Source organism: Lactuca serriola, chromosome 6 (genome assembly GCF_051521515.1).
Source record: "Lactuca serriola cultivar US96UC23 chromosome 6, Lser_US96UC23_V15, whole genome shotgun sequence".
Lineage (NCBI taxonomy): Eukaryota > Viridiplantae > Streptophyta > Magnoliopsida > Asterales > Asteraceae > Lactuca > Lactuca serriola.
Window position 1 is genome coordinate 73,871,171 of NC_136413.1, and position 18,963 is coordinate 73,890,133.

General features: G+C 38.2%; 1 protein-coding gene across 1 annotated transcript; it reads right to left on the bottom strand.

The window, feature by feature from the left end:
- Positions 1 to 4,839: 4,839 nt before the first annotated feature.
- Positions 4,840 to 5,295, bottom strand: LOC145059903 (receptor-like protein EIX1). The gene has a single exon (XM_079007667.1). The coding sequence runs from the start codon at positions 5,293 to 5,295 to the stop codon at positions 4,840 to 4,842; it is 456 nt and encodes a 151-aa protein (XP_078863793.1).
- Between the last annotated feature and the right edge of the window lie 13,668 nt (positions 5,296 to 18,963).

An 18,963-nucleotide genomic window follows, 5' to 3' on the forward strand; every position in this document is an offset into this window, starting at 1 on the left:
GCAAGGGGTGATTTGGAGGGTTGTTCGGATGAAACCGAATTCTCCAATTCAACAATTTGAATTGGACTATTTGGTTCAGATATTTGGATATTTGAATTGGTTTTCAGAATTATTATTTGGGTAAATGACACAAAAAATACTCTTTTTACACAGAAATTCGATTTTGACACTGTGTTTTTTTTTGTGTCAATTTTGACACTGTGTTTTTCAATTTGTTACAATTCTGACCACTTGACCGGTTAACCAGGTTGCATGCTGACGTGGCATGATGACGTGTCAGTTTTGATGACGTGGCATGCTGACATGATATGCTGACGTGTCAAAATTGAATTTTTTTCTCACAAAAAACACTAAGTTTTCATTTTTTTTCGATTTTGACACTACGTTTAATTTTTTCTTTCAACTTTGACACTATGTTTTTTTGTTCCAAATCGAACATCATTTTTTCCAATTTTGTTCAATGTTGACAATTTTCTATTTGAAACCGTATAAATATTTTTTTAATACATTTAAACCGTATAAATATGTTTTTTTTTTCATTTAAAAATCATAGTTTTGTATAAATACATTTTTTTTTATATTCAAACCATATTTTTATGTATAAATATGTATTAGCTATATAAAAATTGTATTTTATATTAATATGCAACTTTAAAATGTGTTTGAAGGTTTATAGGCGTGTAATTGATCAAAATTTGGATATCAAGTTTGCAACCCATCAAATTTTTACGTCTTATTAGAAGCTTATGGTTAGTTTGATTCTCATGATATAACTAATGCTTTGAATGTAAGAAAAAAAACACCTTGTATTTAAATAAAAATGTGGTTTTTAAACGAAAAAAATATGTTATACGGTTTAAAATGTAATATATATATATATATATATATATATATATATATATATATATATATATATACGGTTTCAAATGGAAAATACACAAAATTGAACAAAATTCGATAAATGATGTTCGATTGGAACAAAAAAACATAGTGTCAAAATTGAAATAAAAAATTAAACTTAGTGTAAAAATAAAAAAAAAAGTGAAAACTTAGTGTTTTTTGTGGAAAAAAAATCAATTTTGACACGTCAGCATATCATGTCAGTATGCCACGTCATCAAAACTGACACGTCATCATGCCACGTCAGCATGTAACTTGGTTAACCGGTCAAGTGGTCAGAATTGTAACGAATTGGAAAACACAGTGTCAAAATTGACACAAAAAATAACACGGTGTCAAAATCGAATTTCTGTGTAAAAATAGTGTTTTTTGTGCCATTTACCCTTATTATTTTGGATTTCGGATTTGTTTGATTTATAAAATAAGAACCCGATAATCCAAAAAACCGAATAAACATTTATTATTTATTTATTTATTTATACTATATATCTATAGTTAATTATTAGTTTTGTAATTTGTTTTTTCAAATAGGTTCAAACCGTTTCAATTGATAAAAAAAACATTAATATGCATTTTCTCTTAAAAGTTTTTCTATCTATAAAATATTTAACTATAATATATCTTCTTATTATTGTTTATAAATTTCAAAACACAACTAAATAATTTGTTTTCGCTTCTTGTGTAAAGTTAGGTAATATTATAATTATATGTCATTTTAAAATGTTTCGGTTTATGAAAACAGAATTATAAAAACCGATCCAACCGAATTGTAATTGGATTGGATCGGATCGGATTTGAATTTAGTTTGGACTATTCGGATCCATGTTTTGAAAACCGAAGTCAATTTGGATTCACTTGATTGGATCGGATCTACCTGATCCATCCAAACGAACACCCCAGTGCTTTGGATTGTTTATTTAACCAAACACGTATTTATAAAATAAGTTTTAAAAATAGAAATTAAGTAATCTTTTTTGTATTGTTTATTTTATAAAATAACAGGTTTGATTTTTTTTAAATGACCCTCTTGTTCGGAATGGACTATTGCACACTGATGTTATCCGGTCCGACCCATTCCAACTGAGTTCTGGATACATAGTATTACATAACTTATTTTGGAATGCATACCAAATATTATCATATTGCCGACTCAATGAACAAAGAAGATATGACATTTTATTTCGACGAGTTCAAGGTTTTACGAATTAGTTCTTGACTCCTTTGCTTCTATTTATTTAATTTACTGATTAAAATTGTAAAAACGTTAGTCCGGATCTCGAAGAATTACTCTAGAACATGAAGAACAGATCCAGAATGCTATATTGATATTTAGAATGTTCCTAAATTACTTCTTTTTTAGTATTAGTACAGACCAAAGTATCAGCAAAATAGTTTTTTAGTTCCTTGAGTTATTCCACATTGATTTTTTCTTATTCACACACACAAACAAATTCTGAAACATATTCTGAATACAACGAACTAGTCTACGTACAGTTCAGGATTATCTTGGAAGTAATTTTTTCTTTTCTTATTGCAGCATGACGACACATTTACTATTTCTCTTACAATATCTTCCAAACCATATATTGTTGTGAATATTCTTACTAAACTCAGACTCAACCACTATGCAAGACTATGTTCCGAAAGACGTGTTTTGGTATGTAGTTAGATATTTCTCCAGGAATAGAGGGTGATCATTTGTTTATAGATTATGTATCCTACAAAGAAACAGACCCTTAAAGCCCGATACAACAAAATGCTTTTTGAGATCCTTTGCCTTGACATCGTCTTGCAATTTGGTGAATATTTTGCAGGCTCGCATTGCGTTCATGCCTTCTGATCATGCGTCTTTCCTATGGTTAAGATAACCGAGTCTATAAAATTGCAACATGTTGTTGATGTGTTCCAAACACCACTTCATAAGTTATCGGATAAGGATGAAGATGCAGTCGGTGTGTGTATTAAATTGGTTGGATACAGATTTCAATGATCAGTTGGCTCGTCAACTTGTCAAAGATGAGTATTTGAGTTTGGTATCCTGCTTTGATGATTTCAAAATGTATCATATCGTTAATTTATAATTATCATTAGTAACATTTTTTATGGAAATAATTGTACACTTTTTTATGTCGCGGAGATCAGTGGGGGAGGATAACTTGGTATTAATTGTACTCTCTAGATACACTATTTGTCATAGATGATACAACTAATTTATATTTTCAACTCTACACCTGTAACATCCGGATTCCTTAAGGTATTATTATTTTATATATTTAATTTATTATGTTGAGTCCGAGTTGCCACTACGTGGTGGAGGCACCACCATGACGTGCCATATTTGGAAATGTTCGTGGGTATTAAGTTGGTTCCCACGGCGTGGCAACATGATGGCCACGACGTGGCGACCATCTGATGAGAAAACCCTAATTCTCGAGTGTTTAAAGGAAAGTATGGGTTAGGGTTTTGTCACCCTCAGCCTCCATCACTCTCAAACCTCAAAACCTTGATCATAATCCCTTTTGGTGACCTTTAAGTGTATTTTGGTGATTCTTAAGCTCTCTTTGGTGTTTTGGTGTCATTTAAAAGAAGTAGACGAAGATTTGGTGCAAGAAGAAAGCAAGCAACGCTCCCCAATCTTTGAAAGTACCTTGCTAGACCATTTGTAAGGTTTCTTCATTTAATCTTTTAGTTCCATATTAGTGGATTTAAGGTTATCTTGGATATTATAGGCCTTTGGTAGATTTTGAGTGAAGCAAAGAGATAAAGTTTCCCACTTTATGATTTCTCTGAGTCCCAAGAACATTATATCTCATAGATCTAGGAGTTTGTTATGGTTTGGAAATTAATCATGCATGATTTTGAGTCTTTTTTATTCACATTTTTGATCTAAAATAGAAGAGACATGCATTGGACATGCATGTCCATAAAGCACCAATCTTTATGATATATTAGGTGAAGCAAAACCTTCTGGAAAGTTTGGAGGAATGTCTTTAGTGATTAACGGCTTTTTGGCTTGGTCTTGCTTCTTAAAGCCTTTAAGGACCTAGGTTTGGAGATCTTGTCTTATTGAGATGTCTTAATGGATAAAGTTGGAAACTTTATCCATCAATACCTTGGGAATGCTCGCATTGAGGTCATGCCTTCTGATCATATGTCTTTCCTATGGTTAAGATAACCAAGTTTGTAAAATTGCAACATGTTGTTGATGCGTTCCAAACACTACTTCATAAGTTATCAGATGAGGATGAAGATGCAGTCGGTGTGTGTGTGTGTGTGTATTAAATTTTTTGGCTCGTTAAGTACCAAGATGGTCCATCTTGCGTCATTATTGCGCAATAGGAATATGGATAGCGTAAGTGGCTTCAAGTACGGAACAAAAACATCAAGATTGGAGCAACAACACCATCATGGCCCAATATGAACATGCATGGCGCAACAAAGGCCATGCATGGTGCAAGAGCATACCTCACGAAGCAATAGGGATCCTCATGGCGTAAGAGGAACCCCCTCATGGTGCAAGAGGGAGCATTATGGCGCAAGAAGGAATGTCATGGTGTAAGAGCATCTTTCTTGGCCCATCCCTTTATCATATGGCGCAACAAGGTCCCCTTGATGCTTCATATCACTCCCAAGTGCTCCAAACCTTTTCCAGGTGCTCGAGACCCCCTTCTATATGATCTGTACCTTTGGCACTTGATCCGTTCCTTTGTCAGATGATCAATTCCCTTATCAGATGATTCATTCCTTTGTCACATGCTCCATGAACCTCAAGTGGTCCATTGAGTTCTAAGTGCTCCAAATGAACTCAAAATGCTTCATCCAAGTGCTCCATGTTGGACAAGACTTCATACCTCAATATAGTTGGTAAACAAGTACTAATGGACATGTGAATGGTTCCATTAAGATTTATACTTCCAAGTCCGAGGTACCGTAATTTGGTCAGGAACCAGTTGACCAAAGAATGTTTCCATGAAGAGAGTTATTGATAAGGCCAATGTACCTTAATTCGGTCATGGAACCAATGAAGGTGTGAATACTTCCATGAAGAAAATGAGAGTGAAGATCAAGATGAGTCAAGTAGCTTAAGTTAATCAAAGAATTGCTCATCTCACCATTAAGGCCAACAGAGCTAATACTTAGCTTAATGACACGGTTGTTGTATGTGACTCCTATCAATTTACAACAATCATCTTCTTCAGCTCTCCATGTAGAGAGATTTTCACAGGGGTCTTGGAAGTGGGATTTGAAATGATGAAGAGCATGTCTCTCCTTATCCAAACACTTCTTCATGACACCATTATCATCTTCTTCTCCCGCTGCTACCAACTGGTTGGCAGTTGTAGTCTCAAGGCGTAGCAGGAGAAGTGAGAAAACTATAAAAACACAAGGATTCATTATGTTAATGAAAATCTTGGTGATTTTTTGCTTGGGCTTATGCATATATGAACTGCCCCTCATGATGGTTGAGAAGAAGAAGGATTCAAGTGAACAGCTTCAAATTGATGGCCTATTTGTGTGGGGCATACAATACTAAATTTCTATGAAATTTGAACAAAACCACAAAACAAATTAAAGATGATGAACTGAATTATATATATACTACAAATCTTTTGAGGCCCGTGCTAAGCACGACCCACTAAAAGTAATTTGGGTGTTTTTTTCACCGTTATATATATGTATATTAGCTAGATGGATTTTCAACGTAAAATGATTGAATTAGAAATGAAAAGGGAAAGTATATTCTTATAATCACAAGTACATTACTATGATTGGTATACAATTGCAAGTATAAGTTCCCTGTTATTCCTCGTAAAAAGTAATATACAATGCCAATAGTAATATAAAGAGTGACGTATGCCATTTCTTGATATTTTCCATTTTTAGTATATTAATGAAAAATATCACATGATCTTTTTTTTTTTTTTTTGCGTTCATCAACATAATTCGTAATTAAGTATCTTTGCAGGCATATCAACCGTATATTCACAATTAAAAATAATAATGGAATGTAATAATATGCAATAAGAATAATTAATAGATAAAATAAAATATTAAATGGCGATAAATAGTTCCAGGTGAGGCATACATTAATTTATTTTGTAATAATCAAACACATTTGTTAACTGTAATAATGATATGCATAATGTTTGCTAAACTGGTAAAGTGCCTGGTTAAAATACCATGTGCTGTTGAAAGCCAAAAAAGAATAATAGCATAATCAAATTCAGTAACAAACATGCATTTTCAATAGCCTACATTGGTAAGTGATTTGATATTTCAACTGGTGGGCCTAAACTTGTAACTATTCTCCTGTTAATTTATATCTTTTTCCGGTTATGATTTTATCTGAAATGGTTGAATTTACTCCCATGGTATCATGTAATCTTTATTTTTTGTTGTTAAATGGGACATTCGTATTGCAAATGTTGTTTATTTTCATTTTCTCCATTTTTAAATGGCTTCTTATTTGTATCATTTCTTATATCCAAAAGCATCATAAATCATATCTAACTTATCTATCATCACACTTACCACTCATACTTTTCCTATTTATAATAGCTCTTTCTTCTCCTATATTGTTTCTTATCTACATTCTACAGTAATAACTAATGTTTTTGTCATGGTGAACAACTTCTCGTATAAATAGGCAAGCCCCACCCCTTCAATGATGAAAGTAACATGCAAAAAAAAAAAAAAAAAACAATAACCACAAACAAAAGTACATGTTATATCAGGACAGCATAGGAAAATCAACATAAGCAACATGAAAAAAGTTTTACTATTTCTACGTCATCAGTAAGTCAGTGAGAGAGATAAACTTGAGAAAACTGGACCAAAATTATAATAAGATGTTAAGTGACCAGATCATATAACGTTTTGGCAATAATAACAAATTCAACCTAAACAAATATCATGTTTCAGTTTTGTGCATACTTCAACAAATATAACTTTTGTAAACCCAATGAAAATGAAAATAAACCATTGTAGAATGTCATGTTCTTTTTTGGAATTCATAAGCTTCAAATTTGTGTTCATCGGCGTATTTTACCGTAGTAATAATCGCATTTGAGGAAACAAAATATCTAACTGGCATACATTTCATCGAGAAAGACCCTCCACATTTAAAACTAACTAAACCAATTTTTTCCTTTGAATTTCTCGCATTACACACAAAGAAATGAAACAAAACATAACAATCTAAAATTCAAACCTTGTTGAGGAGGAAAATAAGCGATATTATTGAAAACCTTATCTCCGGCACGATTGCAACCCTTAATAAAAACCGGAAAGTTTACCTAAACAGGAAGATAAAACATAAGAGAGTTAGATGGGCTTTTTTGAAATCTCCTATTCTAGTATTCTGTGAAGCGAGGGCATCTTTCTCATTCACCAAACAAAAACACATTTAACCCCATAACAGAACTATGATAAATTGAAAACAATTTGTATTCCAAAAAAAGAAAAATCATACAGTTTCCATTGCCAAGGAAAAGAAGAGTTGGTCGGCATCCAGAGGAAACGTCAAATAAATTTGACCCCATAAAAGGTTGGAACCAAATTCAATAATTCTTTAGATTATATACAAGCCAAATTACAGAGACGGAAATAGACCTTATCATAACACTATACATAATTTGAGAATATAAGAAAGTCTAATCTATGTTAACAATCTGGAGAAGATCAATCAATAGCGTTACAAGGGAATATGAATTAGAATCAGAAAATTTACGGTGGGTGAATGGAAAGAAATGCACCAATTTCGTGTATAGTTGTTTTTTTTGAGGAGAGGTTCTTTACGGCATCTTACTTCCGTCATCGATATTATGATTTTCGATTAACCCTAACCCCTGTATGAGGAGTTGAAAATGACAAAGGGTGTTCCATGAAACGAAAATGAGATCGGATAACTATGTTGCTGATCAATCGATACGACGCATATCGATTAACTATGTTGCTTATCAATCAATACGATGCATCGAGGATTAAGAGGCATTGTGAATCGACATAACATCCCCATGGCGTCCTTTAGAAGATAGGTTACGTGGGTGAAGAGAAACATGTGAAATTGATGTAGGCCGCACGAGATTAAAAGGCTTTTTATATATAATGATAATGAAATGATATATATATATATATATATATATATATATATATATATATATATATATATATATATATATATATATATATATATATATATATATATATATATATAGAGAGAGAGAGAGAGAGAGAGTGTGTGTGTGTGAGAGAGAGAGAGAGAGGGAGAGTCAAGATAAAATAAGAAGGAAATTTTTGGTAGGAGGTAAGAAGTTTTCTTCTACATATTTTTTTCGCAAACAAACAAAATTAATCATTAAATGATTTATTTGTAAGATGATTTACAAGAAAAAATTCTCAAAAAAACATCTCGATTATTCATTTATACAATGATTTTGTTGTTATTCATTAAAATTGTCATAAAAGTGATTTTTTTAAATTTACTTAAAAATTAATCATAAAGATGTTTTTTTGGGAATTTCTTCTTGTGAATCATCTTACAAATGAATCATCTAGTGATATATTTTTTTTGTTCGTCAAAAAATATGTAGAAAAAAAACTTCTTACATTCCTACCAAAAAGAATTTATTACCGGATATATATATATATATATATATATATATATATATATATATATATATATATATCCATGAGATATGTGATATGATATTATTTGGGTCTAAGAATTTAATGACTATGAAATGAACTTTTCTCACTTAAATTAATTAAGCTGTGAACTTCTTAGACCATCTCCGACCATAACACCATTTTTTGAGTAACTTCATTTTTAGTGCAAACGAGGTGGAGTTGGTGAACAGTATTACTCCATTTTTGGAGTTGGAAAGTTGAATTGGAGCATTTTAACTTCAAAATGGCGTTGGGCTGGAGATGCCCTAAAAAAGAAGCCAATTTGGTCCATTTCGGTTTGATACATGCTCTTTTAAGTTGTTAAAAATACATATGTTTGTTAAAAGTGCCATAATAGTAGAAACTTAAAAAAAAAAAAAAAAAAAAGGGTATGAAATCTAGTGATTGTTATAACTTCAAAAACAATTGAATGGATTCTTTTCATTAACCATCTATACAAAAAAACCAATCACATCTATATTAACTAGATAAATTAAAGAGTGGGCGATCATACTTTCTACACCTCCCTGAAAAATATTTGATCATATTTTTATTGCCACAGACTATGAACATCCCATAATGTATGTCGTAGAAAAGAATGAAATCTTGATTAATAATGCAAACAGAATGCAATGTTTACTGAACAATGTAATAATGAGAGCAACAAGACATTTAATTAACTGTAGTTGCTAGCCCAAAGTGAGAGAAAGCTTTGGACAGACTGGCAAGGTTGTAGAACTCGCTACTCGGTACCTGCTCGGCCGACTAGGGAGTAGCGAGTACTCGGATTCGGTAGTTCATGTAGAAATATTTTTTGGAAAATTATGTATGTCAAAATCATAAGTTAAAATCATAATTTGATTGAAATATATAACCAAAATTAGATACATGTGAATACATAAAAACTGAAATACACATAATTGTCTCACTACGTGGATAATTACTGAAACTTTAAGATATACATGTAGTAATAATCACATGTTTGTATTAAATAATAAATCATTAAGCGCATTATACATATTAATCTTGAAATTCTTGATTTTTTTTCTCTTTTTATGACAATTTTGACCCTTTGACCGATTTTGACCGAGTTGGCCGAGTTTGACCGAATAGGCCCGAGTAAGACCGAGTAGGCCCGAGTTTGACCAAGTTTGTCCGATTTTTGACCGAGTTTGACCGATTTTTGGCCGATTTTGACTAAATCCGAGTTTTTTGGCCGAGTTGACATTACTCGCCTCGGTGGAGGGCCGATTCCGAGTAATCGGCAGAGTACTTGGCTGAGTAGGCCGAGTTTCGCAACACTACAGACTGGGACTACACAACAACTTTTTCTTTATCTTGGGAAATCTTTCTCTATCTTGAGAAATATTCCTTCTCAATAACCAGATCTAATGATAATTTCTAGGAGAAAAATCAAGAAAAACAGCTAGATTCTAAGTAGCGTTTGGGATTTCTTATTTAACTCAATAAACATTTCTTTAGTAAAAGTGCTTATTGTAACATTGTAACACTCTAAAAATTCCGAGTCTAGCCATACACATCGAGTCTACAGTGTGATTGGTTTGCCCACACCGGGCCTTCAATCCACTTGGTCCACTCTCTAAGTCTATAGTATGACTGGTTTGCCCGCACCGGGCCTTCAGTCGATCTGGTCCACTCACCGAGCCTTGGCACGTCTGGTCCGCCCTCTTGGAGCCTACAGGCTATCCGGACCGCTCGCTGGGCCTTCGGGATAACCGGTCCGCCCTGGGTATGTTGGGCTACAGAACAAAGCAGGACCCGCCTCAACCCAACCCCAATCCAACAACCATGTGCACATAAACATATAATCATATAACGATCCACATCCAAACAAACCGATCTAGCAGATCACATAACTTAACCTCATCCTAACAAGGATACCGACCTAACCTGTCACTAGCATAGCATCATCCTATATATCAGGATACCGACCTTAACCAGGTCTCTAACATATACCATCCTAACTACCAGGATGCAACCATAGCAAAGCAACAACATAACAACAATACCCAGATTACACTCCGATAAAGGGCCGACCTTGGTGCCTTAGACCCTGTTGATATAGTGAGGATAACTCACCTCGCAACTGCTGACTGAAAAGGATAATATCACGCTGCTCCAACCTCCGACACGAACTCCACCACTGATCATCACCAAAAGACTGAACTCAATAAATACCCATAATTACCAAAATATCCCTGGAAGTCAACTGGTCAACTCTTGGTCAAAGTCCTCAGTCAAAGTCAACCCTCCTGACTGACTCTACTCGCCGAGTCAACCCGCTGACTCGTCGAGTCCCCATACTCTGAAACTCCCATAACACGACTCAACTCGCCGAGTTCCATAACTTTGAGTCTACCCGTACTCAGCTCACTGAGTCATCCCTTGACTCACCGATTCACAGCTTAACCAGAAAAGGTTAGGAACTCACGACCAGACTCGCCGAGTCCAAGAACAGACTCGCCGAGTCCAAGGCTATCTTCAACCAACTCGCCGAGTTGTTCTTCCAACTCGTCGAGTTGCTGCCTATCTTCATGCAACTCGCCTAGTACACCCGTGTGACTCGCCGAGTACCTCTAGCTCTTAAATCATACAGAGGCTTTCCAAGCCATGCAGGGTCTCAAATCCATAGATCTAATCTTATACATGCCATCCATCACATAAAGTGGCAAACTTTACGTGAATCAAAGGAGATCTAATCATAAAACACTCTTGGCTAAGGTTTGGGACTAGAAGGCTTCATCAACAACTCTTGAACAGGGACTTTGTGCTCTTCTGGACCATCTCAAGTCCAGATCTGAGGTAGCAACCTTAGATCCAACCTGCAAACCCTAAATAACTCTAGAAATGCCCTAACACTCAAGCAACAAAGAATCAAGGAGCATAAGCAATAGATTATTACCTCAAAAGAAAGCTCCAAGTGAAGAATCAACCAAATCTCTGCAAAGCCCCTTGCTCCAACCTTCTTAATCTTCAAAGATCTCTTCACCAAGCACTTATCAAGGCTCCAATTGCTCTCCAAGGCTCTCACAAACGGATTTAGGGTTTCTGGACTTCAAAAGGGCTAAGGGGACTGAGGGGAGGACATTAATTCCTTTAAATAGGGTGAAATCCCGAAGATTAAGGTTTTCCACTCTTCAGCACCAACTCACCGAGTCCAGCCGCCGACTCGCCGAGTTGGCTTATTAACATGCGACCAGAATCGCGACTCAACTCGCTGAGTCTACCCATCGAATCGCCGAGTTGACCATCCTTATTTACACTTTGAACCCTGAACTTGCACTTCTGAACTTGGGATGTTACAATTCTCTCCCATTTAGATTAGGCTTCGTCCTCGAAGCCTGCGGCAACACAATTCCAAAAACTACTCTCGCAATGCACCACCTGGCATTAACCAGACCATGCTCCTCAAAACACAACCACAGAAACCCGAAACCAAACCCTTCCCCTGCGGTGTCCTGACCACCGCCTCATCCTCTGATAACCACACTTATCAACCGAGTACCATTCTGGGATACTTCACTCTCTCCAAATCACAACGATCGCTTGACCCTTACACAGCTAGACATCCCGCAGACCTCCGGGTCCTGACCCGGTACCAAACTGCTATCTCTTTCATTGACTAGCATAACTTCTATCGAATTCACTTCTGGGACTCATCCCGCTTTCAATCCGAATCTAACTCTTTTCCTTCCGCGCTGACAGGATGACCCATCCTTCAGCTCCTGCGCAACTCTCCTGAGCTCTCCTCTGCAAGCACGCCCACATGCTGAACCTGATCCAACATCCTCGGGCTGGAAAACCCGACACACTGACAATACCTCTAGACATCCTCATGATGAATTACCGCTACGTACGTAACCTCCTGATCACAACCATACTGGGAATCCAAGGCTCCATCCTTGTATCCCGTTCCGAGCCTCTTTGGCTCTACACCCTCGGAATTCCTTCCATGATCTCAGCAGACATCCAACCCGGATGTGCTCCATGCCACCGGCGCAAACACTCTGCTTAAAACCATAATTGGAACACCTCAATCATACCCCCGTGCTATTGTTTTCACTTCCGTGAACTTACACTCCTTCTCGGAGCTACACACCTTTCCCTTTCCTTATCCAGGGAAATCTACTTGGCCGCCTTATCACTACAACAAATGCCACGGTGTACACACTCCACTCTACACTATTACCTTATAGCATAACCGCTATCCCATGCACCACACATGCCATGAATCTGCTCGCAAGGACTCTCGAGTCCATGCACTACCTTCCGCTAATCATGACCAGTACCCGGGGCCAGACCTTCTGATGCTATCACATCACAACATACTCATTCCATCTCCTCATACAGATCTATCAACACATGCAGAGTCTTCAGCATGAATGGACCGCCTTACCAGGTCTTCAGCCAATCTGGACCACTCTCAGAACCTTCAGCATGTCTGGACCTCCCTCCAGGGCCTTCATCCTGTCTGGACCGTCCTCCGAGCCTTTGGCCTGACTGGTACGCCTTCTGGCTTTTAGTCTCCCCGGACCGCTCAAACTATCATGCATCATCCCGAACTATTCCTCCTAGGAATTCCGCCCATACATATTGTTCTAGCCCTCTAGGGGTTCCGAACTCTAACTCCATTCCATATACTCAGATCCCGGCCTGATCCTAGGCCTTACAACCACCAATCACCCTATCTGATATCCTTGGTCTGTACTCCTCCCCATCGATCTGTCACTTACTCATACCAGCCCGCACTCTTGGCTGACTGAAACATTGCTGGATCCCAAGCAGCTAATCGAACTCTAACGCTTATCGATCCTCCTGAGAATTTCCAATTCTCCCCACTTAGAGCACTAACTATCCACCACCGGTCGCCATAACCGACCTCCCTTAACATCCCTTCACAACACATTCCTTTACACACGAACTGATTCCCACTAGAACGAGCAACCTTCACCAAATCACATATCAACACTGATTATCTCGGACTCGAAAGAAGCCAGACCTTCAGCTAACTACTCCTCAGAATGCAGATGCTATCCGAAATTCAGGCCAAAAGCTTGATTTCCCACTAATAATCCCCATGATGATAACCAACAAAACTCCCAATACCAAAACCCTTAATCGAACCATAACCCTCAAGGAACAAACAAATACAATACCAAAATCACACAAAGAGACTAGCAGATATACAGTACTCCATAATAATCACAAGATAACAAAATATCAAGAAGGAAACATACCCGCAGCTGCATCCAGCACTGCCCTGACCTCCTCTGCTGAAAGCTGAAAAGCACAACCCTGAGCCCTCGGGGGCTCCGCTCCACCCTGACCTCCACCCGTAATCCTCAAAGTGGCCGGTGCTGGAGCCTGCACCGGTCCTGTAACAAGCTGTGGACAATTGACCCTCAAGTGTCCAACATGATGGCAATGATAGCAAATCCTCAAATCCTGAACCGGGGCTGTCTGCCGACAATCCCTCGCATAATGCCCCTCCCTTCCACACTTGCGGCATGCACCACCGGACCTACAAACTCCAACGTGACCCTTCCCTCACTTCCCACAAGTGCGGCTGCTCTGATCTCTCAACCTTGAGTCAACGGTCTTGGACCGTTTCGGCGCCGACTGTGACTGTGTCGGGGACTGTCTCTGCTCTCTCAACTGTAACTCAATCTCGAACTCACGCCGCCGAGCGGCCTCCTGGTACTCCAACAATGTCTCACACCTCTGACTACACACAAACTGCCTGATATCCCTGTTGAGCATACTTAGATATCGGGACATATGAGCCTGCTCCGAAGCAAATTCCAAGCAAAACATTGCCCTCTCTGTGAACATCCTGGTGATCTCCGTCACCGACTCTGAATCCTGCTTCAGCTCTAGGAACTCCTGAGCCAACCTCTCCGTCTCAACTCGTGGAACATAGCGAGTACTGAACTTCTCCCTGAACTGATCCCAAGAAACCGCAGCTCGCTGCGCATCAGAATACGATCTCGTGGTCAACCTCCACCAATCCTTCGCCCCGAGCCTCAAAAGGTTCAGAGCACACCTCACCCTCTGATCAGCAGGGCATGAACACGTGAAGAAACACCCCTCCACGTCTGACAACCATCTCATAGCAACAATCGGGTCCTGAACTCCATCGAAGGTAGGGGGCTTCGTATTATCGATGTCCCGATACTGAAAACCTCTACCGGCTCCTCCCCCTGCCGCTGCTACAGCCACTGCAGCCGTCTCAGAAAGAGCTTCATAGCGCTCAACAAAATACTCGACCATGGAGGTCTTGATCAACCCTAACAGTTCCGGCAACTCGGCCCGGAAGATAGCAGCAACCTCGTCATGCAGGATCTCACGAATCCTAGCATCCAGCTCATCTGTGCTCATCTAACCAATAACCTCAGGCGGTGCTGATCCACCCTGACTGCCCCCTCCTGCTCCCGATCCTGACCCGGATCCACTCCCAGCATCCCTATTAACAACCATACTGAAATTACCGCAAAACATCAGACGCTTCTCACTAACCCGAGAACCAACTCTCGACCCAGCCCTAGGGGTTGTGACTTCCTTGATACGCGTATGTGTCCTGTGCTTTCAGTAGTACGGGTCCATACTACCTTCCACTCTACCCACATTTATATCAAGTATCACCACAACACCCTAGTGAAGAACAGGCATAACAAGCACTCAACCCTCACTCTAAGAGGAACACTGGAAATTTCATACAGAAAGAAACCCTAGGCTAGCAGGCATCATAAATCAGGCAACTCTATCATGCAGTTCCAGAAGATCCCTAGCCTAGTACTAGCATGTTGTTCTATCATATCTCATAAACAAATAACTTGTTTGGTATTTTGGGGTTACTTACTGACTCCGGCTGATCGTACCTCCGTGTCCTCCTTTACTTATTTTTGAAAACCATTTTTAAATTCTCCTTTGAAAACTCTCCTTGATTTGAGACTGGATTCACACGAATGTTCCTCCAATTCACTCAAACCAAGGCTCTGATACCAACTTGTAGCACTCTAAAAATTCCAACCAATTTAAACTTTTCAAAAACAACCCAATTTCATAAAGTTATTACAAAAAGGTTTTCAATACATTTATTATCAGAGTATTTCCTAGAAACCACATTGTAAACACATAAAACCCGAGGAGCGGTACGATTATGACTTTGCCTTGCCACGATCTCCTGAAGTACCTGAAACATTTAAACCACAACTGTAAGCCCGAAAGCTTAGTGAGATACCCCCAAAATACCAATGCCATACAAACATAACCATAACATATAACCGATATAGAAGAGCCATGCACTTCGGGTCTACTGTGTGACTGGTCCGCCGCACCGGCCTACAGTCCACCTGGTCCACCCTCCGAGTCTAGCCATATACATCGAGTCTACAGTGTGATTCGTCCGCCTGCACCGGGCCTTCAATCCACCTGGTCCACTCTCTGAGTCTACAATATGAATGGTCCGCCCACACCGGGCCTTCAGTCGGTCTGGTCCACTCACCGAGCCTCGACACGTCTGGTCCGCCCTCTTGGGGCCTACAGCCTATCCGGACCACTCGCTGGGCCTTCGGGATAACCGGTCCGCCCTGGGTATGTTGGGCTACAACACAAAGCAGGGCCCAGCTAAACCCAACCCCAATCCAACAACCATGTGCACATAAACATATAATCATATAACGATCCACATCCAAACAAACCGATCTAGCAGATCACATAACTTAACCTCATCCTAACAAGGATACCGACCTAACCGGTCACTAGCATAGCTGATGGGCTTTAGCTATAAGAACATCCTATGTGCTCATACAAACCCTAATGCTTGGATCTATGTTTCTCTATTGTACATGCAATTCATGCAAGACTATAAACCCTAGATCTAGTATATGATAATCAATATAGCATATGAATTAGGGTTTAGATCATACCTTGATTGTTATGTAGCAATAACAATCTCAAATCCTTCTTGTATTGACTTTAGAAAGCTTAGAGTCACAAATGTCACTCCTCTAATGGTCCACAAACACCAAGAGCAAGAGGATGAAGAAGAGAAGAGAAGGAGGCTCTCAAAAACGTGTGGAAACCCTAGAGAACAAGTTCACCACGTTTTTGGAGCATAAGGGTTCTATATATAGTGAGGCTATTAGGGTTATCTAACAAGGAAACCCTAATTTGGATGCTTAAGCCCTAAGCAACCCATGGACTCCTTTCCTTAAAGGCCTTGGACGATTTCGATTGGGTTTCCCCATAGAATTCGTCCAACCTTATAATATAAGGCAATCCATAGCCTAATTGTAATTATCTTATAATTACAATTCCAGTCCCTTAAGTTTAATTAATCTCTTTTAGTCACAAACTTAATTCTTATTGATTATTGACTAATATTAATTAAACAATATGATTTCTCCTTTAATATATTATTCTCATAATATATTAATAAATCATATTTAATCCTTTCTCTCCATATTTAATCCTATCAAGTTGCTTTGGTGAAGGCAACCCAAAAGGACCATGCACCATTGGGTCAAGTACATACCAAAATAGTTATGGACGTAGACACTAATCCAACAGTCTCCCGCTTGGATAAGTCTAATAACTATTATGCGTATTACTTCGGATCCTGATATGCAATCGTAGCTTTCCAAAGCCGCTGTCAACTCTGATCTTATCAGATACGCGTGTCCTTTAGATAAGGGATCATATATTCCTCCATTCTAGATATCGTAAGACATGATTTCTAATCATTCTCTCTATACTATTTCTCGACTTCCGATTTATGACGACTGACTAATTGAACAAATCAAATTAGCCCTAGACCGGCCGAGCATTTACGTTTTTCATCACTAAATCATCGAGGGGCCCAAAGATATCGCTTTTATCCTACTTCGGATAAAAGGAACGGATAAACTTTGATTCAATGCTCGCTTGCACTCATTCACCGAATCACACAAAACAATATGTTTTATGACACCAAGTTACTGGTGCGTTTACATATTATCAATGTGCAACCGATTTGCAAGATACATCTCACACATATCGGTTTCAAGAATATAAGATGTTATCGTCTCACCAATCACTTGTGATACAATTCATGGAGTGATCCAAGTGAGTGTTGGTTTAATCCAATGCTCAAATCATATTGATAAGCACTCATGAATGTTGCAGTAAACATTTGCTTATGTCTAATGCTCTTTAGACAATCCACACACCAATTCACGACAGTCTTCATTCATACCTACTTCCAACATATGAACGACTGTGGCCCATTCGAATAATTTGGCTGTTCTCAACCAATTAAATTATTCAGGAAGTCAATGATGGGTTTTGAGCATTCTAAAACTTCCTAAGTGTACATGCAACCCTAATAACCTTGGATCTATGTTTGTCTAATTATCATGCAAAGTTGAATTCCAAGGTTATATTCCTATCTAGCATACATGGGGAACAATTTCTAACTTGAATGAAAGATAGAATAACTTACCTTGTTGTTGCTTATGCTCCTTGAAACCTTGTGAGCCTAGCACCCCAAGTGTGATGCCTCAAATGCTTCACACAACACCAAATGCTCTTGGAAAGACTTTTGAGAGAATACACACTACTTGAAATCGGCCTAGCCCTCTAGTTTCTTATGTGTAGCTGATTTTGGTGGAGAATGGGATCCTTATATAGTGTTGACACATCTAGGGTTACACCATGTAAACCCTAATGTGTCATGACTCTTCATTTCCATGGCCCATGGGTTTGCAACTCCCATGGAGCATCCTATGGGTAGAACCCAACTTGATAATCCATGGAGCCTCTTAGCCCACTATACAAGATATGAATGATTTACACAATCAACCCATATATTTAATTAGTTATCTTTTGATCACTTAATTAATTCCAAACTAATTCTTTGATCAAACTAATCAAATAATACTATTAATATATTAGAACTTATAATATATTAATAATCTCCGAGTGTTATTCCTCTCATTTAGTCTATCCAAATTCATGGTGCCATGCAACCCAAATAGACCATGTCGGGTCGGGTCAAGTACTAACCAGAAATAGTTATGGACTTAGACACCTTATCCAACAGTCTCCCACTTGGATAAGTCTAATAACTATAACTCCAGTACTTCAGGAACCGACCGGAAATCGTAGCTCTTTTAAGGTCTCTCGGAACTGAGAAGATGTTGATACGCCATTTAAGATAAGTGATCATATAATCCTCTGTTCTAGATATCAGCCGGACAAATACATGGAACAATGTCTTACTTATTGTCCAGCAGTTTGTTTCCCGATTTCCGATTTGTTTGACAAAGAACTTAATTGAACACATCAACTTAGTTCTGACCGGGGCCGGTACATAGGTCAAAACAAAACCATCGA

Excerpts from the sequence above, each read along its gene's own strand:
- LOC145059903 (XM_079007667.1), bottom strand. The coding sequence starts at position 5,295 with ATGAATCCTTGTGTTTTTATAGTTTTCTCACTTCTCCTGCTACGCCTT.